Source organism: Ostrinia nubilalis, chromosome 7, assembly GCF_963855985.1.
Source record: "Ostrinia nubilalis chromosome 7, ilOstNubi1.1, whole genome shotgun sequence".
NCBI lineage: Eukaryota > Metazoa > Arthropoda > Insecta > Lepidoptera > Crambidae > Ostrinia > Ostrinia nubilalis.
The window spans coordinates 11,007,587-11,033,390 of NC_087094.1; the positions used below are offsets into that span (position 1 = coordinate 11,007,587).

At 39.1% G+C, this 25,804-nt stretch overlaps 1 protein-coding gene across 1 annotated transcript in view; it reads right to left on the reverse strand.

The window, feature by feature from the left end:
* Positions 1-21,685: 21,685 nt before the first annotated feature.
* Positions 21,686-25,804, reverse strand: part of LOC135073494 (cytoplasmic dynein 2 heavy chain 1-like) — a 38,409-nt gene continuing 34,290 nt past the window's right edge. Inside the window, exons 54-57 of the mRNA XM_063967679.1 lie at positions 24,931-25,063; positions 24,033-24,155; positions 22,630-22,769; positions 21,686-21,856 (exon numbers count right to left, since the gene is read on the reverse strand). Coding sequence (XP_063823749.1) covers positions 21,686-21,856; positions 22,630-22,769; positions 24,033-24,155; positions 24,931-25,063 — 567 coding nt within the window. The remainder of the gene's footprint in view (positions 21,857-22,629; positions 22,770-24,032; positions 24,156-24,930; positions 25,064-25,804) is intronic.

Here is a 25,804-nt window from a genome sequence, read left to right on the forward strand (position 1 = left end):
CGCCCGGACACATGCACATCGATACATTGTCTTATGCAAAAGGACGGAACTTTACGTTCATTCATTAATTTGTGTAGGATTTCGGAGAATCCCCTTTTTATGATGCGAAACAAAATAACGCATTTCTTAGAACGGAAGTTGATAATGCGTGCTCTCGTAAACTTTGCACTTGGAAACATTTGAACATGACTCCATTCAAATTACCGATACTGCCATAAGCACATACTTGGTGCATCATATTTATCCGGTAGGTATTTTGTCATGCCCTATCTTTGTGTGAAATCTTTTCTTTTACAAGCGCAAAGAAGGTTTTTCGGAGTAATATAGTAGTTTCAACAAAAACTTTACAGCCAGTGGGCAAAAAGGACAATAAAAAATACCTAGTTGGAACAAAACTCTTTTACGTGGAGTTAAGTGTTATTTTTGGATTATTGTCAATTGCAATAGATAATATCGCTTCCAGTGGGTCTAGACAAAGTGCAAATTATAATCGCAAACCAGTCGAAAAGTGGTCGAAAAGCCCCTTTTTTGTATGGAGTTTTGACGGATTCGATTTTCGATTCGATCAAAAAGTGCGTTTTGTCTAGGGGGGCTGTTCTCTATTACTTTGGTGGAATAAACTCTAGCGCGTACCTGCAGTAGGTACAATGGCAGGTACGGTGGGCCCGTCAATTTGTCCGGCGACTCACCGTGACCGTTATATTGTGTGGCTGCGACGCGCTGGCGCCAGATACTCTGCTCCATTGTGCATTGCCCATTACCTATTCTCTAACAATCGTCAGTCACATCCTGGGAGGCACTTCGAGCTGACAGTACTCTGTATCTGCAATTGAGACGGAAAGATCCACATGCTCTGTGGAAAGATCCGACTAGGTATCGCTTCTTCGAAACGTCCATTCATTTAGTAGCGTATTTACCAAATGACAATGTAAACAAAAATAACATTGAAGCGTGAAAGTTTAGGAGTTTTTTCTCATGGCCGATTTAGTCAGTGATAAGAAACTAATGTAACGTCTGTTAGCCCACGTCCGGTATTGGGTTTATCAGCGTATCGGCCGCCGGATATGATCTGTCTCGCCGCCATCCCGACTGTTATCGGCATAGACTCAATAAACTCTATTCATAACCCAATTATTTCAACTTTAATATGCTCGTATGGTTTTGCAACATGAGCTAATCAAGCGACCCGCATGGGGTCCGAGTTAGACGACTTAATTGTGGACATAAATAAACTTAACGTAATGACTGGTGGTGATACATTTATGCCCTCAAATAGTGGTCACGTGGCTTGAATTTTATTTATTTATTTATTATGTTGTCCAATTTAGGTACCCTGTAACTCGAAACGACATGCTCGAGTTGATTTACTATTTTATAATTATTGGTGAACTTAGACAACGCTGTACCGCAGCAATATATATTTTTTGAAATATGTTTTTAAATTAAAAATATCTGCGTACTATTAAAATCTTGTATTTTAATTAATTAGCCCCGATCATCTAGCCAAGATCGGTAGTATGTATGTATGTAGTATGTACATAGGTACATAGGTACTCGTATACAGTGCCGTATTATCCATAAGGCACTTTAGGCCAGTGCCTAGGGGCCCACTATGGCCAGGGGCCCACTATGACCAAGGGCAAAGCACTCCCGATAAAAAAATGAAAAAAAAAATGTTAAAGATTATTTTAATGCAACAAAACTCAAACCACCTCAAATCTTCGACATTCAATCGTCATATTTCGATATTGTGGAACCTAATTAATTTTCATGACGTTAGCATTACTGCTTTGGTTTACATGACAGGTCGACGGTCGACGCCTTCAGAGGCTAAAAAGCCTCACTGCGGAGGCTAGGGAGAGGGCTTAGGGTGTGTTGGCTGTATCATTCGATATAGCCAACGCTTTCAATACCATCCCTCATTCCACCATACTCTAGGCACTTCAACATCACAGAGTGCCTCAGTACCTTTGAGCGCTGCTGGCCGATTACTTACGGGACCGCGAAGTCCTGTATGTTAACAGAGACGGCCAGCTCCAACGGCGCGGTGTAGCCAGCGGGGTTCCGCAGGGTTCGGTCCACTCTTGTGGAACCTAGGCTTCAACTAGCTCCTCCGGGGCATCCTTCTCGCGGGCATGAGTGTCACATACTATGCGAATGACACTCTGGTCACTACCCGGGGAAGACATTTGGGGCCTCGGCACGGCTGGCGTCAGCGGGCAGCACATTAGTCGCTCGCAGAATACGACGCCTCGGTCTGAAAGTCGCGCTGGAGAAGACTGAGGCCCTCTTCTTTCCGGGGCCTCGCCAGCGCGCCCCTCCCGACGCGTTGAGGACATTAGGATTGACGTCAAAGGCCAAATGAAATATCTGGGCCTCACGCTTGACGGGAGGTGGCATTTTAGCCCGCACTTCAACGGGCTAGCGCCACGCCTCCTCAAGGCAGCCAGCGCACTGAGTTGGCTCCTCCCGAATTTGGGAGGGCCACAAACGAGATGTCGTCGATTTTATGCCGGCGTTCTGAGGAGCATGGCGCTGTATGGCGCCCCAGTCTGGGCGGACGCACTTAACAAGAGGTAGAATGCTGCCCTTCTGCGCAGACCCCAGCGGGCCATAGCGCAGAGGGTCGCAAGGACCTACCGCACGGTAGGGCACGCTGCGGCGTGCGTCCTCACTGGTACTCCTCCTTGGGAGCTAGAAGCTGGGGTCTTGTCTGTCATCTATCACTGGATGGCAGACCAGAAGGCGCGTGGAAAGCGCCCGGCCCCGGAGCGATGCGGCGCCGTCACGAAGACATGACTCGCGCGCATTTTGGCCGCCATTGGTCCTGTTCTGGACCAATGGTTGGAACGACCGCACGGGGTCCTCACGTTCCGTCTGGCGCAGGTGCTGACCGGGCATGGCTGCTTCGGTTCGTACCTGCAAAGAATCGGGCGGGAAGAAATGCCCGTGTGCCACAAATGTGGAGCGGCGGATGACACGGTGCACACCCTCGCGGTCTGCACAGGCTGGGAGGAGCAGTGCCGTGTCCTCACTGCGGTCGTGGGCCGGGATCTTTCGCTTCCGAGCCTGGTCATCGCCATGCTGGGAAGTGAAGGATGCTGGAAGGTGGTCGCCTCCTTTTGCGAAGAGGTTATCCTTCAGAAGGAGGCAGCGGTGCGCGAGCAGGAGAACGATCCTCTCGCCCCATCGCTCCGCAGACGGAGAAGGGGCCGGAGAAGGCGGTTGTACGACTGTTCTACTCTGCCCCCAGGTGGCGGCCAGCAGGCCGGGAGTGCGGGGGCACCCTTGTCACCTTCGTCTGACGGGAACGGCTTGGCGTTTCGGGCATTCCCGTCGGACCCCCACAAGTGGGGCGTGTAGGGTCCGCCGTGTAGGCGAGCTGTCGCTGTAGCGTGGTGTCGCGGAAGTCTAAAGCTACGGCCGGATACTCGCGACACCCCCACTCGGGCTACGACGGAACGCCGCGGAGGTTTTAGTGGGTATACCCCGTCCTTTTCCCTTTTTAGGGCGCCGGGAGTCCCACACACCACCCTGTCCCCCGGCAGTGGTGACGGTGCGCAAAGCATTTCCTCCGCGAAAAAAAAAAGGGGGCCCAAAACGAGCTGTGCCTAGGGGCCCCGAGATGGTTAATCCGGCCCTGCTCGTATACCTATGTACATACAGTTACGTAGGTGGTAAGCAATGTTAGTGACGATTGAAGACTAAAAGTCTGAAAACAAAGACAAACATGTAATCTCAATTCATGCGAGTTAAGTATGTCTTCTTTTTGTATTATAAAGAAAGTTTTTGATTCTTTAAACAGGGATTTGCTTATAAATCCTATGGGAGATAGAGTCAATATACGAGTAAGTAAGTAGGTATGTGTATAAGTACATATGCCGATTTTGTGATAGCTCGTATACGGATAAATATGGATGTGTGTCAGCAACCAGTTCCCATGGTTGTTGCACTTCCCATGGATGTATCGTTCGGCAAGTCAGTATTTCATGAAAGCCATCTTTAGCATAGTACTTACACGCCATAAGTGACTTGTGCTAGCACTCGTAATTCATTGAGTCAAGGGTGTTGTTCTAGGTATATGTTTGTACAATAACCTAGGCAAAACCAAAGAGAATAATAAAGACTAATAAAATACGATTTCTAGAAAATACTTTACTATCTTTTAGCGAAGCTTATGTCGAACGTCCATGTTGCGCCCTACCCGGTGTCGGTTGGGAGCTCGATTCTTGAGATTGTTGACAAGTACATATGTCTACCTCGGACAAATTAACGATTCAGCTAGGTAGGTCCAATTTCGAGAAGGAGGTTAATCGTCGAATCCAACTCGGCTGGGCAGCGTTCGGGAAACTACGCAACATCTTTTCGTCCAAAATACCCCAGTGCCTGAAGACGAAAGTCTACAACCAATGTGTGTTACCTGTGATGACTTATGGCTCGGAAACGTGGCCTCTCACTATAGGCCTTATACAGAAGCTCAAAGTTGCACAGCGTGCTATGGAGAGGGCTATGCTCGGTGTTTCTTTACGAGATCGAATCAGAAATGAGGAGATCCGTAAACGAACTAAAGTCGCTGACATAGCCCGACGGATCAGCAAGCTGAAGTGGCAGTGGGCAGGGCACATAGTACGCAGCAGAACTGACGGCCGATGGGGCAGCAAGGTTCTGGAATGGAGGCCACGTACCGGAAAACGCAGCGTGGGACGTCCACCCACAAGGTGGACCGACGACCTGATAAAGGTAGCAGGAGGGCGCTGGATGCAGGCCGCTACCAACCGTGCGATGTGGAAGTCATTGGGGGAGGCCTATGTTCAGCAGTGGACGTCCTGTGGCTGAAATGATGATGATGATGATGATGATGATGATGATGATGATGATGATGATGATGATGATGATCTTTTAGCTCATTCATAATTCAGGCCGTGTACCCGTTTTGAAGCGTATGAAATATGAATACATCATTGGCCCGAGGAACTGCCGTTAAAAAATAACCAATGCAAGCCCAAACAAATGATAAACAATTAGCATTATTACAGCGGCGAATGGAAACAAAGCAACGCGAGATGGGTTCTTCTTGCTTGCGCACACGCATAAAACACGTAACAAAATAAAACGTAAACGACATTCTCCCGGCGAGTGCCGCGGCATTTTATACGTTATTTGTGTTATATCTGTACCCCCAGTGAAAAGGGATCTAACTCGACTTAGATCAAAATTGACTTTATAACATAATGTGAATCTCTGAAAAATTAGCTATTTTTGTATCTAATCGGTATGTTTCTACGACGTATAGAAAAGAAAATAATTTTGTGCCAAATGATACAAGTAAGGCTTTGTGAACCAATTTTGAGTTTTCTTTCGTGTATATTGGTACATGTCTACTTTTAACAAAGTGTACCGGAGGCTTCTTTCACTTTTTTATTGTGTCAAGAGGTATGACTCGTGTTACTACTTTTTACACGATTGAAGTTGTTCAGATTGAGTTTGTGATTAACAATATAAGATGACTCATATTAATATACACAAAAAAAACTATGTATTGTTGGTTGGTGAAAAATAATGTAACTTAATTTATAGCACAAAAAGTAAAAGACAAAAGATTATTTATTTTGTGTATAATGATTCAATTAGACTAATACCATTAACCACAAAAGTTTCGTACATGTGTAAAATGTTATAAGTTACTTAGATCAAAAACATTTGAAAATCGCAACTAATAATTTGGTTAATTGTTTGGTGTAAAATGATATAACTTAGCCCAAACGTCAAATTAAAGGAAAAAATAATGTCGTAGTTTTGAAATCAAAGAATTTTAGTTAATAGTTTTAATAAATAATGGTGAATATCTACTAGTAAAACATATAATTGAATTCATAGTGCCTAACGTTGTCAATAAAAGTACTTAATAAGTGCATTATCGAATTTACAAGAGCTCCAACTACCAGAACTCTTTATTAACAAAACTCATCACCTTTGACAACAAATTGAACTGGGCGAGTCATGTCGAGAACAAAATAAAAATGGCCTATATAGCATTCCATCAGTGCAAGAGACTCATTGGTAGTAGATGAGGTCTCAACCCAAAGATAACACTTTGGCTCTACACGTCGGTTATATGGCCCTCTTACACATATTATTATGGATCACTTGTGTGGTGGCACAGAACACAACTATCCACGGCAAGATCAAAACTCCAAAGCCTGCAACGCCTAGTAAGCATAGCGGCCACTAGTTGTATGAGAACCACTCCATCGACATCACTTGAGTACCTTCTGAATCTTAGATCTTTAGACCTCTTCATTCAGGAGGAAGCGCAAACAGCCGCTCTAAGACTTAAAGGTAAGAACGGCATATAGAAGCAAAACAAGGAGATAGGACATTCCACCATCCTGCACAAAACCCTAATAAAAGAAATAACTCTCACCGAGGCACCCATCGACAGAATTCCCTGTGTTCACATCTTCGACTGGAGATATAATATCCAGCTTACAGCGGAAACGCAAGATTGCTCTGGAATCAATGAAGTTAGGATATACACTGACGGCTCCAAAACCCAAAAAGGTACGGGAGCTGGTGTCTTCTCGAATTACCTAAATATACTAAGAATATCAACATCACTAGATAAACACAATACAATTTTCCAAGCAGAATGCAATCAGAGCAGCACAGGCGATTGCAACCATAGACATACGAGGTCTGAATATAAAAATAATCTCAGATAGTGCAAGCAATACAAAGCAACTTAATATACTACTTTATAATACTTATATTGGAATGCCATGACGCGCTCCTAAGTCATTGCAGACGCAAATGGCGTTACCCTGCACTCCTGTGGATCAAAGGGAACAGTAACTCCTTGAGCAACGACGCAGCAGATGAACTGGCCAGAAGGGGATCGTACACGACGGTATTTGGTCCGGAACAATTATAATGCCGATACCATAAGCACAGATCAAGACCTGGCTGCGCTCCAAAATAGAAAAATAACACCACACAGATTGGAAAGATTGTGAAAGATGCAGGCAAACAAAATATGCAGTTGTGGATATATCGAAAAAGTTCTCCCGCAGCCTCATAAGACTAAACAGGGACAACATCCGCAAGGTCCTAAGTGTAACACAATATAGCTGTTACAGGCAGCCTACTGTGCAGAAGATGCATGGAGGCAGAAGAAAAACCGCAGCACGTGCACAAGGAGTGCACAAGCGTAGCAGATCAACAGGCTCAAATTCTCCAATCACCAGGGTCGCTGCAGAAGGCCTGTAGTGACTTAGGCTGCTGCTACCTGGGGGATCTGGAGTGGTTGGAATAGGAAGATAAACTACAAATAGCGCACAATGGTCTGATCAAAAGGCTAAGTGCAATATTCGATTGCCCTGCAAAACTAACAACGAAAGGCCTTATGAATGGATACTATGTATAAAGTAAATAATTATGTAAATGGCATGTGTGGCTGGACTTTATCTGCTTAGCTCGCATGTATAACATGTATTGTTAATTCATGTCTCTATTGATTTAAGAAGATTCCCGCCTTAGGCAGTTCGATTTTTTTCAAGTTATTTATGATTTAAGAAGAGGCTGACAAGGGTGGCTAAATTTCTTGCGCTGCTTCTTCTCAGCACTGGCCCATTTATGTCCCAAAATAAAAGTAGGGTTCAAGTAATACTAGGACGTGTTAAAGGGCTTTTTAAAAGCCTCTTTGTTGAAAACAAATGCATTTTATGACTTTACTTTTATATTATCCTTCTGTAGCCAAAAGGCAATCAATATAGCTTGACATCACCATCTCTGGTCCAGGGTTTGATTCCTAATAGGTTAATTGTAGAAAACAAACTTTTCTCTGTCTCCTGTCTAACTAGTTGATGTGAAACCATTGTTGTTTCTGGTCTTTACTACACAATTGCTTCAGCTATACTTTCTTTAAAATAGGAGATAATGTATGTGATTTAGGCCGATATCATTCATGGTATATGGTGTAATAATTAATAAAATAGTAGTTTCAGATCAGAATAAACATTTAAGGAGTAAATAATTAGAATTCAGTCTCAAATTCTAGCCTTATTCCTTTACAATCGCCACTTATATCACTTTACACATAATTATTTGGATACTTAGATCGCTGTTATGTTAGTTAGATCAGTTTACACATTTTTTTTCTCACCACAAAATTGGTGTATATTGATATAAGTAACAATTTTTGGACGATTTACCCTAAATAACCTGAAATAATGATTCCTCATAGTGTAATTACTTATGTTTGTTTTACAACTTTTTCTAAAATTGAAGAAACAAAAAATTATCAACAGAAATGGCGGAAAATGTATCACTTTACACTTGAAAGCGTGTGGTCAATTCAGTGTGGTGTAAAATGATTTATGTCCTATTACATCACTTTACACGAATGTAAAGTTGTAGTGCATGGTGATATAACTGTGTTTTTATTTAATTACGAAAAAACCACATGCTATATTTCCCAAACTGGCACACTGCCTAATTATATCTAACATTACCTTTCACCTAAAAAATATTTCACCAAGTTATCTCTAATAGCGATGAAGCAGGATTTTTTTTAACTTCAAATGCGATTTCCCAAAAATCACCATTTTCGACTTAACTCCCTTTTCACTGGGGGTACAGATATATTTCACGGGCCCGACAAGTGTTTGCATAGTCAGGTGGAATTTTGTGAGCACATCCAACGACCTGCACGCAGGATTCCAGAGCAGACGTCGATTTCAAAATTATGTATCTGATGAAGTTTACTCGCATCGCACCTTTATTAAAACCAAATTCAAGATTGGCAAGATTTGCAACACCCAATGAAGAATGTTCACTAATTTTGTTTTTTAGCTTTCTGTATTCTCTGTTAAAAATAAAAAATACACGTGAAAGAATTATTTCGATACGTCAATTAGTTTCCAAGATATTGAATTTTAAAAGTGCGGGCGGCGGCCGACCCGCCATTTTATGCGCGTGACGTCATATTACAGTGACTGGCTCATATTTGTATGGGTGGAATCTTGCATGCTGAATTAAGACCCACTTCCAGGCAACCGATTAAGCTGAAATTTCGCAAACACATGTGATTTGGATGACCATGCAATATTATGATGACATGGAGCTGATCTGATGATGGAGCTGGAAGGTGGCCATAGGAACTCTATAATAAAACGACTTAAATGCATCGAGTTTGGGCTCGTTCGTTTTGTATTGATGAGTATTTTAATTCTATATAGTAATCAGGGTCTAATGATGGAGCTGGAAGGTAATTCGCAATAAAACGACACAATCGCATCAAGTTTGGGTTTGGTTCAATTTTAATTTCTGTGATGGGTCTGGGTGTTAATATGTATAATAAGTTTGTATTTACAAAAAAAATGTATTTAAGTATGTTTATATCCGTTTTCTAGTGAGCGGACACTGTGAATGTACGTCACGCGGGGTCACGTGACCGTCGGCGGGACTCAATATTTAAGCGAACTTTGAATGCCTATAAAATCACAACTACTGGGTATTTTTGAATGAAATAAAAACTAATGTATTTGTAAATGTAAAAGCTTAACTGTAACATAGGTTTCAAGTGATTTTGCATACCTAGTAACATTCTCAATTTAACGCTTCAGGAGGCAAACTTTATATAGGTACCTGGCACATTGGGATGTGTAAATAAAACTTGATTTTAGAAAATGCAACTTGTGGTTTTAATGGCTTCCGAAATGCGATACAGGCATAGACAATACAATCATAGACAATGACAGTTCAGAAATGCAAATAGTGATGTCTTTACTTTACAGTACCCACTTTTAATCTATTACCTTAAACATTGGAACAACGATGCTGGTAATTTATTACAATAAATGTTTTCACTGCAGGGGGTCTTGCGATGGAGAACGTTTTGTTGTTGAGAAATGAAAGGATATCGTTGAAAAAATAAACCTCACCATATTAATAGTGTCGAGATAGACGATCATTATGGCCGCGTTGAAATGGATTACGGCGAACTCGTTTATTGATGACCCTCGAAATTGTTTACAATAATTACTTTAAGATGTACCTAACTGATAAGTATATGGTAAAGAATGAGAGTGAGTGCAGTTTCTTCTTTTCACGCTCAATTTCTATAATATAAACTATTGAATTACGCAAAGCCCATGAAGGACAATCGAGCGTGGGAGCGGTCCCGGTGGTATTCTCTAATGGATCCTCCAAATCGTGTTATTACTAATTTGGGACAACAATGGCACGGTACAATGGCACTAACCAATTTTGTGTAATGGGGCTGGAGGTAGCCTTTATTGCACTTTTTGGGAACACTTTTATTTATCGACATAAATATGAGATCGAATTCTATTTTATAGTTCTTTATAAATATTTACAACTGTTAAACGCCTGCGACTTTGTAAGTTTAATCAAAGAGGGACTCCATGGGTTTTTGTTTAGATGAGTGAAAAACTAACATCCATTCAGCTATTAGTTACATAAATGATAAAACACTTTATCTGAAAATTACATGTTCCGGAATAATTCCGGCCCAACTCTACCTATAGAAAAGCCTTTGATGCGCTTTGCCTAGGTTGTGGGGCGGCTAGGGCGCCTCTCGCGGCGCCCAGGGCGGGGGCGGGGGCCGCCAGGAATGCGACTTCGCGAGTATCACACGCCCAACATGAGTTATTGATCTTTTTTAAAGGGCGCGATTCCTGGAAGGGTCCGGAGAGCGGTCGGAGGCTGGCGCTCGCCGGCCATTGTGGCGCGCGGCTAGTTTTGATCTTATTGTTAATGGGACGCCAAGTTTTTTCATTGGTGCTCGGAAAAAAGGTATCATCAGACCCCAGCGGAAACGTTACGGACCCTTTTGTGAAGTAAAATGGATACACGTTCTACGAAGAAGGTGTTATTTTAATCGTAGGTTGGCTTTGTTGTTCAGGAATGTAGATGGCCTGTCATAATTTTAATGGGCAGTTTCTCAGGCGCTCTATGAACTTGATGCAGCAAACATCCTGAATATTCATCTCCGCTCAAGCTAGAACATTCATAGCAATCGGAATGTAATCTTTTAGTATCTTAAGCAATGAATTTTCATTTCTAATAATGCGCATCACATGAAACGCAGAACCAACATATTGACGAGCGTAATGCGAGTAGATGGTCTTCTCTTCTACACAAATGGATGGATTGTCGAATATTGTCTTTTGGCCTATAAGAAAGAATAGGCAAATCGTTTCATGAAAGCTGTCAATGAAAGTACAATAAAGCAGTTTCTGGAGGAATTCGAACGTGAAAGCTCTATCCGAATGAGTCATTATATCAGGTATCATCAATAGGGGCACATTGATTGAGCAGCCATAGAAACGTTCTCCACTTCTTTGTGTACGTGGAGTTATAAAGGCCAAGCCCAACATTAATGAATAAACCGCACACGACACGATAACCGGCGGCCGTGTAATAACATACCGCTCCGAGAAGCAAATCTACATGCGTTCATATCGTCGAATTATCTCATTCCACAAAAATGCTCATGAATTTAGAGTCTTTCGCTGAACATATCGAGGTAACTTATATCTGAACATATACGATAAAGTTATAAAGTAGATTTAACATTTACTTAATTGACTATAAAGAGGCCGCAAACGTGAGGTCTAAAGGCATTTTTTCACAAGTCCCTTCGGGCTCCACTTCCCATCTCGCTCTCTGGAAAAGCATAATGAGTGGTTGTTAAAATTATGAATGGAACATCTTTCGAGAAGCTACGTTGTGTGCAGCGGCGTGTGTCCGCGCGCACGGGCACGCACACGCGAGTGGAAGGGTTAGCTGCGCCTGCGCCGGGGAGCGTTAGGACAACATCCAGTCTGGCTGGCCCTGGAATTCGCTGTTATTGTATGTACGTCACTAGTGGTGGACTCCCGTCGGATTCGGATACTCGCACGATTTTTGGAAAACAAAGCTTTCGCTATGTTTGTACGAATATTATTTGTCTCTACATTAAACTTTGTGAGTTTGTTAAACGTCCTTTACACATGGATGGTAGTTAGGCTCATTTGTTAACGTTTATCTAATGAGCTGATGATTATCAGATAAATTAAATAAAAGTGTGCCAAACCAAGAAAACCTGCTTTTGTCGATTTGGTTAATCAATCTTTCATCAATATTAATTGTAATATTAACTAAGTGACTGAACTAAATATAGATTTTCCGCTTGTGCCTAATGCTCTGTTTTACTTTTGCCTACTACCAGGCCTGTTCATCTCCGCGAGTTTACATCGAAAACAAAACACGCACGATTGCCCCCTACAAGAGTACTATTCGACAAGGCCTCACATACGAGCGAACATTGACTCACGCACGCGTATTCTTGTGTATGATGGAAAAAAATAAAGAAAATGGTGTACTAAATACTGTGCAGTATTTAACTGCCTAAATAATAATAAAAACACAGAATGTACTTTTTTAAGTTGCCTCAAGACACTGAGAGGTAAATAAGTAGTTAATATTATTCATGATAATTCATGCTAAATCATGTATTTCCTCCGCCATTTTCTGCAGATTGGCACCTCACGTCACATCATTTTACCGAAGTCAGCCCTATAGCTTCGGCGCAGTACCGATCACTGACGTTTGTCAACAAAACTTCTGACAAACTTGCTTGACTCTTGAGACAAGCTAAATTACACCATATTGTTAATGACATTGAGCATACATTTTTTTAAATACCTTCGCGAAGTAAAACTTCTGTACGTAGTAGGGCCATTCTTATTCTTACGCATTTTTGTGTGAGATGTAAGAATAGCATATGTTTTTAAAGAAAATCAGTGCACTGTATATTAATTTACTTAGTAAAATACCTCTATTAACTAGGCCCAATATCATTTTCATCATAAAACTATTAGAAAAATATTAAAAAAAAGTTACAAGTCCAAAATGTCACGGACCGTGTAGTGTGAGATTCCCGGATTTGGACATACAATATTTTTTTCTGAAGAGATGTTATGTTATTTTGATAAATATTACAGTAATTATGCAAGATTAATACATGTTATATAAGACTGTTAAAAATTTATATCAATAATAATTACCATTTTTGATTTTGAACACCAAACATTGTGTGAGCAGTTTTTGTGTCACAACCACGTGCGCCACTTTAAATATGCGTAACTCGGTAAAAAACTATCTTTGATATTGACATCCCTTGCTAAGGTTTTTTAGAACAGTAACATTGTCATCTTATTAGATTTGCAAATGGCTGAACGTAGTGAGTGAGCCGCAAAAAATTATTTCCTATTTATTTGAAAAAAGGGACAACCATAACACGTCCATCCCGTGTACGGTTTATTAAGGTAGGTATCAATGTCACGCTATTGTATAAAACATAATTATGTACCTCATGCAGTATAGTTTCAGATAATTGCACAAGATCTGCTAATTCACAGATAGTTTTTTGGATATATCGGACACGTTCCAAATTGTCACGGCCATGGTATTAAAAATGTGTCACTACCGCAAACTATTTAAGTACATGGTCGTGACATTACAACGCGTGGTTGTGACATTCTATTTTTATTTTTTTTAAGGTTTTTGTTGTTCTGCTAAATTATTTTGTGTATTGTGCAATTTTTAGGAGTAGCCTTTTAGTAAGTGTACTTATTTTTCGCTAGTATGATTTTCTAGATGCCACGAAGGAAAAATTATTGCACTTTCTCATTTCTGCAGTAATATCAAATTTTACTGAGACAGCTCCCGGTAAAGGCCCTGCAGAGGTGGTCGGAGTTGTTTTAAAAGGAATTGCTATTAACCATATTTTTAGTGGTACGGTGACTATGAAACATGTTTATGTTGTCAAAACCAACTGTTATGTGAATCCTACAGAAATCTCATTTGATACTCAATTAGGTACCTACTGTGTTTAAGATTTACTAATTTGTTAAGCATATTATCATATCGAAACCATGTAGGTAGCATATCGGAAGCATGATCAGATAGTGCCAATAATAAAAAGTCTATTTTTTTTATTATCTAGTAGATATATTAACTACCTGACGGTATTTTTGATCTCAATTTTAATTAAATTTTTGGATGTTCAGAAAAAAGTACATATTACCAAATAACACCTTTGTTGATGAAACGAATTTAGTGTATTTTATTGTTAATCAATTTAAACTATTATGATATAAATCTAACAACATAAATATTATTATTTACAGTAAAAATGTAAAACTGTCACATCCGTGTCATGCAGTGTCACAGCCGTGTTTACGTAGGCTATTTTGTTTCCTTTCCGAGGGCTTTAAGGTTGTCCATATACATCAAAAGTATGCTTTTGGTTTATACTTTCGATACACATCGCAAAAAGTTTTAAAAAAAAATCTTTAATTTTTTAAAAAAAATTGGCACAAATTTAAGAATGGCCCAGTACTTATTATTATTCTGTGGTAGTACTTATTATTATTCTGTGCTACTACCTACTACTCGTACGAGTATACAGGGTGGAAACGTTAAGTGATGTCACTCGATTATTTCTAAACTATACAAGATATCGAAAAGCTGATTCCTGATTACTTCTTTAATTGCCACATTTCGTAAAGGTTTTTTCGTAGCACGCTTCTAGCCAACTGAAAACAAGTTTTCATAAGAGTTAAAAACGGACTACGACAAGCTGTCGACTCAGCTTTCTTCACAGAAGCCGGCCAGGCTGTACTTGCGTCTTTACTTTTATATCCATTATAAGAAGTTTATTTCTCACATCCCTTGGCCGACCAAGTCACAACCACACTACTTTTTTGGATTTATGTACCACCTAAAACATAATCAACATATCATTTTTACCCACTTGATGCCTTTAAATTTTTCCCCGAAATTAGGGGGAAGCTGGGAGATTACAGCCGGGCGCCAGGCTGAAATGGCAGCAGCGACCACCGCCACCGCCTCACGCACTTCCAAAAAACCCCGAGACGTAACATAATATTTTTTTCCGGGCAGCCTTTTATTTATTAGCGGAGAACTCAGAGGCCGGCGCCGGGACAACTCTACTTCCCAGAACCGAGCGGAGTGTCGGCTCGAAGCCGTTACGTCTGTTAGAATTATTTTAAATGAAAGAGTATTTAGATAACTTATTTTATTACGTCTTGCACAGGTCAGGTTACCATAGAGAAGAAAGAATATTCATACAAATGTCATCGAGTCTTCTAGCTGTCATTTACAATTTACACAGTATAAAAATCAATGATGCTAACATAAAATATTATTATTTCTCAACTTTCTTCACGACCCCTCGATTTAGACCTTATAAAATACAAGTATTGTTAAGTTTAAATCGCTAAATAATACAAATCAACTTATCAAATAAAGTATTAGAATCCTCATTTAAAAACAAAACTTTTACACTTTAATACACAACATTAGTTATGTTATTAGTTATTTTAACATAAACATTTAAAAAAGAAATCAAGATAAAAATCCTTTTACAAATCTTAGAAGTTAGTAACATCAAAAATCAATTTTTATGACAATTTATTAAAAGTTAAATAATAATTAAGTTTTATTTCACACTTGTCAGCTTTGGCAACTTAATTAAATAACATTAACATTTTTCTTTTAAGTGTAAGTATAAAGTGATAATAATATTAATTTACATATATCAGCAACATGTAGGATATTTTAGTTAAGCCTATTTTACACTATATCTTATACCCGCCTGCAATTTCAAGTTTCCGTTTAAGCAAGTTTTAAACTAAAGTACAAATTTTTATTCAATCTACAATTCGGACTTGAAATTGACACATTTTTATTACTGGTCATACTACAAACGTCAAATGTCATGTGTTGAAATGTCAGTGATTGTCAACTGTCAAACAAAAAATAACCTAAATTAAAAAAATAAAACCTCTTACTTGATCAAATTTTCCCTAAACTTCTGAAACTTTTCACGACACAAGGGTTTTGTCATGATGTCCGCGATATTTTCATCTGTCGACACATATTTCACTTGTAATAACTTCTTATTTACGATGTCTTTTATAAAATGCACTTTAATGTCAATGTGTTTTGATCGTTTAGTGTTTTCATAGTTCGATATCATTTTAATTGCACTACTATTGTCCACAAACAACACAACACTGCATTCATTGAATTCACTGGCGAGTCCTCGGATGTACAGGAGCTCAGCAGCGCATAGTGCTGCGGCGACATACTCCGCCTCGGCAGTTGACAAGGCGACAGCAGGTTGCTTCTTGGATGCCCACGAGATGAGGTTGTTCCCATGGAACACTGCCATGCCACTCGTGCTCTTTCGATCGGACTTGTCTCCTGCCCAATCTGCATCTGAAAAAGCTGAAATATTATTGACATCATTTCTGGTATAAGTCAGTTTAAGATCCTTGGTGCCTTTTAAGTATTTGAGCACTCTCTTTGCTGCTCTCCACAGTTCTTCAGTGTGTTTATCCAAGTATCTACTGAGATAACTTGAGGCATAGATTATATCGGGCCGTGTCATCATTGACAGGTAAGTAAGTCCTCCAATTAATTCTCTATAAGGTACTGTATTAATAATCTTGTTTTCTGTTTCAGGTTGGAAGTTACTTGTCATTGGTGTAGAAACTGCATTACAATCAGCCATATGAAAATTTTGTAACAATTTGTCAATAAACTTTTCTTGTGATAATGTTAATGTGTTTTCATTTCTCTCTATGTCAATAGCTAGGAAACTTTTTACATAACCCATGTCTTTGGCTTTAAATTGGGATTTTAGTTTCTGTACAGTTGTTTCTATTGTCTTTGAGTCTCCAATTATTAAAATATCATCTACAAATATAACAAGCCATATGCCATTTCCAGTATATAAACACACATCATATTTAGATCGCTTCATATCTATGGACTCACAAAATTTGTTTATTGTTTCATTCCAACAACGTGGTGCTTCTTTAAGTCCGTATAAGGCTTTTTGTAATTTTAGTACTTTTCCATTTTTAATATTCATCCCTTCAGGAACTTTTATATATACTTCTGCTGTTGATTCCAACTCTCCATTTAAGAATGCAGATGGTATATCAAGCTGTCGTATTTCCCAATTGTTTGTCATAGCTTGTGATAGCATTAATCTTATAGTTGTTATCTTTGCAACTGGAGAATATAACTCCGAAGTGTTTGCATCAGCTTGAAACCCTTTTGCGACTAACCTCGCCTTTTTAGTTCCATCCTGTTTTGTGCGAAAAACCCATTTGGTTTCGATAGCCTTTTTTCCTTCAGGTAAGTCACTTTCTGTCCATACTTGTAGATCTTGTAGAGACTTAAATTCTTTATTAATTGCATTTTCCCAATCTTTGTCTTTAATGGCTTCTTTATATGTGTTTGGACTTTCTATACTACTTAAGCAATATGCCATATACAACTCATAGTCCTCAAGATGTTTTGGTGTAACTCTAGGTCTTATTGGCCTCTCTGATTCTTCATCACAATTGTTTTCTTCATTAATATTTTCTTCCTGTTCTTTCATATTCATTTCTTCAACATTTACTTCTTCATTAGTATTAATTTTCATATCATTTTCTTCTTCATTACTCTTATTTATAATCATGTTTTTCTTTTCAGTTTTTCCTTCCATAACATTTTCATCTTCATTACTGGTAATTATTATTTTATGTTCATTTATATTTTCACTGTCATTTTCATTCTTCCTGTAGTGTATGTCTGTTTCATCAAATGTAACATCAGTAGCAACAACTATTTTATTTTCTTCATAATCCCATAGTTTATACCCAGATCCACAATATCCAACCATAATCATCTGTTTAGCTCTTGGTTCCAATTTCTTTGGTTTTGGTAAAGTTACACACCAAGCTTTGCTCCCAAAAACTCTCAATTTTTCTAAATTATTTTTACCATACCATAACATAGATGGTGTCTTCCCATTTAGTGCAGTAGTTGGACTCCGGTTTAATTCATAAGCTGAACTGAATAAAGCTTCACCCCATAGTTCTTTTGGTAATTTTGTTTCAATTAATTTGGTCCTCACTTTGTTTATTAATGTTCTATTCATCCTCTCCGAGGTACCATTCTGTTGGGGGGTGTAGGGAGTTGTATACTCTATTTCTATTCCTTTATTCATACAATAATTCTTGAGCATATTCGAACTGAATTCTCCTCCATTGTCTAGTCTCAGCCTTTTTGTTTTCTTCCCAAACTGTGTTTTTATATATTTTATAAAATTTATTAAATTACTTTCTGCTTCACTTTTTCTTCTTAACAGTTTAACCACAGTGTAATGACTAAAATCATCTATTAATACTTGAAAGTAATTATGACCATGTAAAGTTGTAGGTTCTACTGGACCACAGACGTCTGAATGAATAAGATCTCCTATTTGCTTACTATGTCTCGACTTTGAATTATGAAAACTTCTTCGAGTACTTTTTCCTTCTATACAAGTTGTACACTTTTTATTAGGTACAGGTAAATTCAATGTTCTTAAATCATCATAATTAATGTGTCCCAACCTTTTATGCCAAATATCATTTCCATTTTCTTTTGAAATGTGAGCACTATTTATTACAATTTCCAAATCTAGAGTGTATATGTTACTCATTTTTGTGCCACTCAAATATATATCACCTTTTCTTAATGTTACATTTTCTTGATCAAAGATTACTTGAAATCCTTTTCTTGTTATGTTGTTTATTGATAATAAATTATGGGACAAGTTCTCTACTAGTAATGCTTCCAATTCTATTTCTATGTCTTGATATTTTGTGTTTAATTTGCCTTTTTTCTTCGCTATTAAAGTTTCTCCATTTGCTATTTGTATTTTAATTGGGTGTTTTAATTCTTGTATGTCTGTCATAAATTTTTCATTCTCCATAGCTACCATATGATTACTGGCTCCTGAATCTAAAATGAATTTATTTAATTTCTCCACAGTACACATGGCCAGAAATGCTAACTTTTGTCTATTATTTTGTGGTGTTCTGCCTCTGTATCTTGGACCTTGGCCCCTGGTCATGATTCGGCCTCTTCCTCTATAGTTTCCAAATGAATTTCTGTAGTTCTGATTCGAATTTGTATAACAATTAACGGCTTTGTGCCCTTTCTTTCCACATTTAAAACATGCCATAAAGTTAATTTCATGTATAGTTTCTTTGCCTTTTAATTTTAATTCCGCATCCAGCAGTCTTGATTTCACAAAGTCTAGGTTTAACTCTTTATCCACAGTCATGGTTTCCAGCGTTGTTATTACTGTTTCATACACATCCGGTAAAGTTAATAAAAGATGGGCCACCCTGTCCGTTTCCTCCATGTTATGTCCGGCAGCCTCCATGTCACTAATCACAGTGTCAAATGCCAGAAAGTGGTCTTGTAGATTTTGGTTATCTGTACATTTTAGTGATAATAATTTCTTCTTTAGATATAATTTATTAAATACAGATTTTCTTTCGAAAATTTCTTCTAATTTTAGTAACATTTCGGATGCAGTTTGCGCCTTTTTAATGATATCTATATATTTATCTGATACGCATTGCACAATTATTGACCGCGCCTTGGCGTCCTCAATCTGGAACGCTGTGATCTTTTTGTCGTCCTTTTCGTTCAAAATGTCAAAATTAATTGCTTGGACTACACCTCTCTCTTCGAGTAGAGTTTTTATACGAAATTTCCAATGGGAAAAGTTCAATTTATCGGTCAGTTGAGGCATTAATAAATTTGTTGAGCCGGTAGCCATCTTTAAGTTCGACTTGATAGTAACAAAGAAAAGACGCTCCTGAAAAATGTGAGAACTAACGCTTCCCTACGGCCTGTGCCATCTGGCTTAATAGCAAATTACACTCTTTATCACTTTTATAATCTAATATCAGCCCATAACCTGTTAGAATTATTTTAAATGAAAGAGTATTTAGATAACTTATTTTATTACGTCTTGCACAGGTCAGGTTACCATAAAGAAGAAAGAATATTCATACAAATGTCATCGAGTCTTCTAGCTGTCATTTACAATTTACACAGTATAAAAATCAATGATGCTAACATAAAATATTATTATTTCTCAACTTTCTTCAACGTCTATGAAAAAACAATATTTATGTCGAAGAAAAAATCGGGATACGAGCCGTATTTATCTGAAGACCGTGAGATATGCGCTTTTTGTACAGGCCCGGTTTGCAGGAATCCGCAGGTACCGCCTATCTTGTAAAGATATTAATTTGCTAATTTGATGGTCAAGTGGGCGTCAGTCGAGACAATTAACATTACTTACTCAATGCAACAAGTTAATGAAAACGACGTATTATCTGCGTTTCAATTAACAAGATCAATACAAGATTGTTTTTCCGTTCCGCCAAACCGTTATCACCAACGAATAAGGAATGTGGCCTGTTTATCCCCGACCCCGACTCATAAACACAGGATTGCTCTGTCCGCCAGACGTGGACGCAAAACCAAAGGACCTTGGGCTTGGTCTTTGTTGTCGACACATTTCTCTGAAAGGCTGCAGGAATGACGGCACATTTTATTGTTGTCGCGAGGATCACCGTTCATCCATGTACTTAAAGGCTTTTTTCCAATTTAATACTATAAAAAGGCAGAGATCTTCGTTCACTGCGCAAGCTTAAAAACTTGTATCTACAGGGTGGACTTATATTGGTGGTAATTATACAGCCTATTAAACGGATAATTATACAACTTTATTCAGGTATGTAGCGGTGCATCGTCAAGGCGAGGGAAATAAAGTTAACTTGTCGTTGTGATCATGCAAAGTTCCTTAAAATATAACTCATTGAGAATCTGACAATCAAGCATGCATTGCACGGCGATTTGGATTATTTTTATCACAGATTTTAAAATACTGAAAAGAGCTTAAGGTCACTCTTCTACTAGAGCCTATTTATGTGGTTGAAATATTGTAGATATTATGATAGTTCATTGGAACTTCACGGTGATAATTATTTTAAGTCAGATAGGATTTCTGGTTACCAGATAATATGTATTAGTCTCGCTTTCCAAGAAAAAAAAAAATTTGAGTTTCAGTTCTAAGTATGGGGAGCCCCCAATATTTATTATTATTTTTTTATTTTTGCATCAAAATCTTAATGCGGTTCACATAATAAATCTACTTACCAAGTTTCAACAGTATAGCTCTTATAGTTTCGGAAAAAAATGGCTGTGACATATTATACGGACGGACAGACGGACGGACGGACAGACAGACATGACGAATCTATAAGGGTGCCGTTTTTTGACATTTGGCTACGGAACCCTAATAAAAGCATCTTAGATATAAATTATTTTGTTTTATTGATTATACCTGGCGTTTTGGGAATTCGGGGTTACTTAAAAAAAGGCAAAATTTAATTTTAAAGTATTTTATTATTATTGTAATTAAGTGCAACCTACTACAGCTACACACAAGGATAATGATACACGCAAGATAAAGAATTAACTCTAAAATGATTACAAAGAAGGCCCCGGATGCCAAGCATCGGGGGGTGACAACAGTCGCGCAAATTAACCAAAAATCCTGGGTCACAAAAATCGCCCCGGGTTCCAACCAATGCTGCGCTGCCACTGTTTCAACTAGTTTTTCAGAAATTCTATGATTTAAGTAGCTAGTGTTTATTTATACATACATTATGAACTTTTAAAATCGATGCATATTCCCTATTAGCAACCGGTAGCTATGATCTGTATGAGCCCGGCCGCCGGCGGCTCAGTCGGCGGCGGGCGCGACGGCGAGCGCGACGGCGTGCAGCGCGGCGAGCGGGCGCGCGAGCGGGCGAGCTAGCGGCGCGCGCAGCCACGCCAGGGCTGTCTCGCGCGCCGCGCTGGCGTACAGCGGCACCTGCGCCGTGCCCTCGGGGCGAAGCGATATCTCGCCGCCCTGGGGAAATACATAAACAAATGAACGTGTGAACTCTTGAGTCAAAACAAGGTTCATGCTATTGTCTTTTAGTTCTCGTTACGGCCGCGAGGGCGCTGTTTAAGTTTCCATGCAAAATCTTACGATGGCGATTTGAATACATAAATGATTTGAAGACCGAGGTTTTTTGCTCGCGACATCCCAAAATCATATTTGAGCATACTGCATGCGATCTTCTACATTGCTATAATAAACCGAATCCCATCATAGATAGTTCATTAATAAGCAAAGATTTAGGAGAGTATGAGGACATCCAAGAATCTCTTAAGTGACGTCCGTGCGTGGCACACGAAAAAACGTTAAACTGAAAGGGCCGCACGGTGGTTAATATAAATTGAAATAGGATTAAAATCAAAATAACAACTATTCAATGTTGAAACATTGTTAAATAAATAACATATTATTATCTGCTATATTACATAAGCTTTCTTAACGATTTGAAGATCTACTCATTAGGAAACGTTGAAAATGTTTCGACTTGAGGATCCTAATCACCCGGGTATAGTTACCGTGGGCAGGTACCGCAGCAGCAGCGGCGGCGCGGGCGCGGGACTTGAGGATCCTAATCACCCGGGTATAGTTACCGTGGGCAGGTACCGCAGCAGCAGCGGCGGCGCGGGCGCGGGACTTGAGGATCCTAATCACCCGGGTATAGTTACCGTGGGCAGGTACCGCAGCAGCAGCGGCGGCGCGGGCGCGGGACTTGAGGATCCTAATCACCCGGGTATAGTTACCGTGGGCAGGTACCGCAGCAGCAGCGGCGGCGCGGGCGCGGCGGGCGGCGCGGCGGGCGCGGGCGGGGCCAGCGCGCCCGCCCACGCCGCGCCGCCCAGCACCAGACCCACTATCACCAACCCGCCCTCCGCCGGCACCTCTGGAACATACAGAATATGTTTATGTATTTAAACCATAATTATAGGTTAAACAAAAGTATTAAACTAGGACTGGAAATAAAAAAACATAAATAAATAAATATCCTTAGACATTTTACACTGCGCTTCTAGTCCCAAACTAAGCAAAGCTTGTACAGTCACGGAATGAAAAGGTTCGTCAGTTTTCAAATTGATTCCTTCAACGAATCGCGAACACATATTACCTTTTGAAACTATGTTACAGAATAATCTCGAGTTAGAGAAAATAATCTTTAACTGTTCGTCATTAAAGTTCAAAATTATTCAGATCAAAGTTGTTTGACGATTTATCTTGTCAATAAGATTATTATGATTGATAAACTAAAACCTTCTTTTGGTTCAACCTGCCATTATTATTTCTATTAAATAAAAAAACCTATTGTCAATTGGTCAATGTCATCATTGCATTGCACTGATGGGATAGAAAAATAAACAAGCAAAACCAAACGTCATATTATTTATTTAAATGTTAGCAGCACTGTTTCTTGCACTGTTATGTTGGCAGGTTTGACTCTTACAGTACCTAGTGCAAGCGAAAACCGACACTAAGGTGACGAACCTTTTCATTCCGCGACTGTACTATGGGTACTAGACAACGGATATAAACATACTTAAATACTTTTTTTTTGTAAATACATACTTATTATTACATAGAAAACACCCAGTCCAATACAAACAAATATGTTCATGCACACAAATGTTTGTACTGTGCGGGAATCGAACCCGCTACCTCCGGAATAGTAGTCCGTTTCGAACCACTACACCAAACGGCCGACATACTTTATAACATTTAGTTAGTGCTTGGCTAAGATGAATCACGCGCGGGCGCAACTATGAACATTCGAATATGATTTCATGCTGAATACACCGCGCCGCACCAGCATCTGCAGCCATGCCCCCTTATGACAAAAAGTTAAAATTCGCATTGATCCTGCATAATTCGAGTTAAAATTGGCACAATTATGTAGTATGGAAATGTCATTTTAAACCAATGTTCATCGTGCGTTTAACATTTTTTTATTAAGGCATCCAATGTAACATAACGTGGAATGTGCTCGTATTAACCCGTAGTATTACGTGTAATTTTAACGTGTCAAGTAACGTCACGAGATTTCAAACAAAAATACCTAATTTGAGATAGGTATATTTGAAAAGAACAGCGTGGGATATCACAATGATTAAAAAATGTAAGAAGTAAATCAAATGAGCACACTCTTAGCTCTTACCTTTGCAATCCCACTTGGCGGCGAGCGTGAGGTCATGCGGCGCGGTGCGCAGGCGCGCGGCGCTCACGGCGCGCAGGGCCCACAGCGCGCGCGCCGGCCGCAGCCAGCCGCGCAGGTCCGTCTCTGCGAAAAACATTATTATTATTCAAACATTTTTATAAAGCTGGGTTGCACCATCTTACTTTAAATATAACAAACGTCAAGTCTGTCAAACTTCATACAAAAACACCTATAGGTAAAATTACGGTTAAAGTAAGATTTTTTGTGATGGAACAACAAGTTTCCTTTACTTATGCTGTATGTATGCTTTGGATCTGTAAGCTCACTTGCATTTTGATTAAATCCTACTATAGTCTTTTTCACCTAAGATGATCCGTATGACGTTTCGAGTTTGAAAGATTTAGAGATGTCACATAACTAAACCATAGCGAAATATCTATCGATTTTTTTCGAAGAGTTAGTAAAACCTACTTTTAGATAAATATTTTGTATAGGTGTTATTTAACAAAAAACATGTTTTGAAAGTTTGGATGTCATGATGTCTGGATGTTTGGATGTCTGGATGTTTGTTACTCTTTCACGCAAAAACTACTGAACGGATTTTGTTGAAACTTTACAGTATTACTGTTTATAACCCAGATTAACATATAGGCTATAATTTATGACGATCTGTGACATACCAAATTTCACGCGGGTGAAACCGCGGGCAAAAGCTAGTAAATAAATAAATGTATAAATACAATCAATGAAAACTTACATTATTGGGAGAAGTATGAGAAGTAAGTTCTTATAAGTAAGTTTATTAAATTCTTATAACTTTACGTTCCTCTGCTGCACCGTTAGAAAAAAAGGCTCAAATATCTGTACTGATATTTGTTTCCAAAATGATTCATCCTACCTGCGGGCAGGTAGTCGTCTGCGAAGGGCGCGTCGAGCCGTTCGAGCGCGGCGCGCGCGCGGGCGCAAAACTCGCGCACGTATTCCTCGGGCCGCTCCGGGCCCGCCCATAGCGCCTGCCACTCCTCCGGCACCTACGAGAAACCCACTATAGTTATAGGAGATTATCTATACAGGGTGGAAACGATAAGTGATCTCACTCGATTATTTCTAAACTATACAAGATATTGAAAAACTGGTTACTGATCCTGAAAGTGCTTCAGGATCTCTTTCAAACGGTACCAATAATAGGTTACAGAATTAACTGGATCTATCCGAAAATTTAATGTTTTCAGCCTCCATACTAAATGTATGCCAGCCGCACAATATTAGAAGTGTTATTTTTTTTAAATTAAATAATAAACTCTTAAAATGAACTTGTTGTGCATTATTATTAAAAAAACTTCATGGAAAACATTGGTTTTAGTCTTTACTTGCTATAATATTATCAAAACATGAGTGCCATGACTGTGGCAGTACTAAATGTATGGAAACTGGAAACATTGAATTTTCGGATAGATTCAGTTCATTTTGTAAATTATTATTGGTACCGTTGGATAGAACTCGTTAAGCACTTTCAGTATTAGTAATCAGTTTTTGATTATCTTGTATACTTTTTAATATTAAGTGGTTTTACTAAATGTATGGAAGCTGGAAACCTTCAATTTTCGGATAGATCCCGTTTATTTTGTAAGTTATTTTTGGTACCGTTGGATAGAGCTCGTTAAGCACTTTCAGGATCAGTAACCAATTTTTGAATATCTTGTATAGTTTAGAAATAATCGAGTGAGATCACTTATCGTTTCCACCCTGTATATATAAAAGAAAGTCGTGTT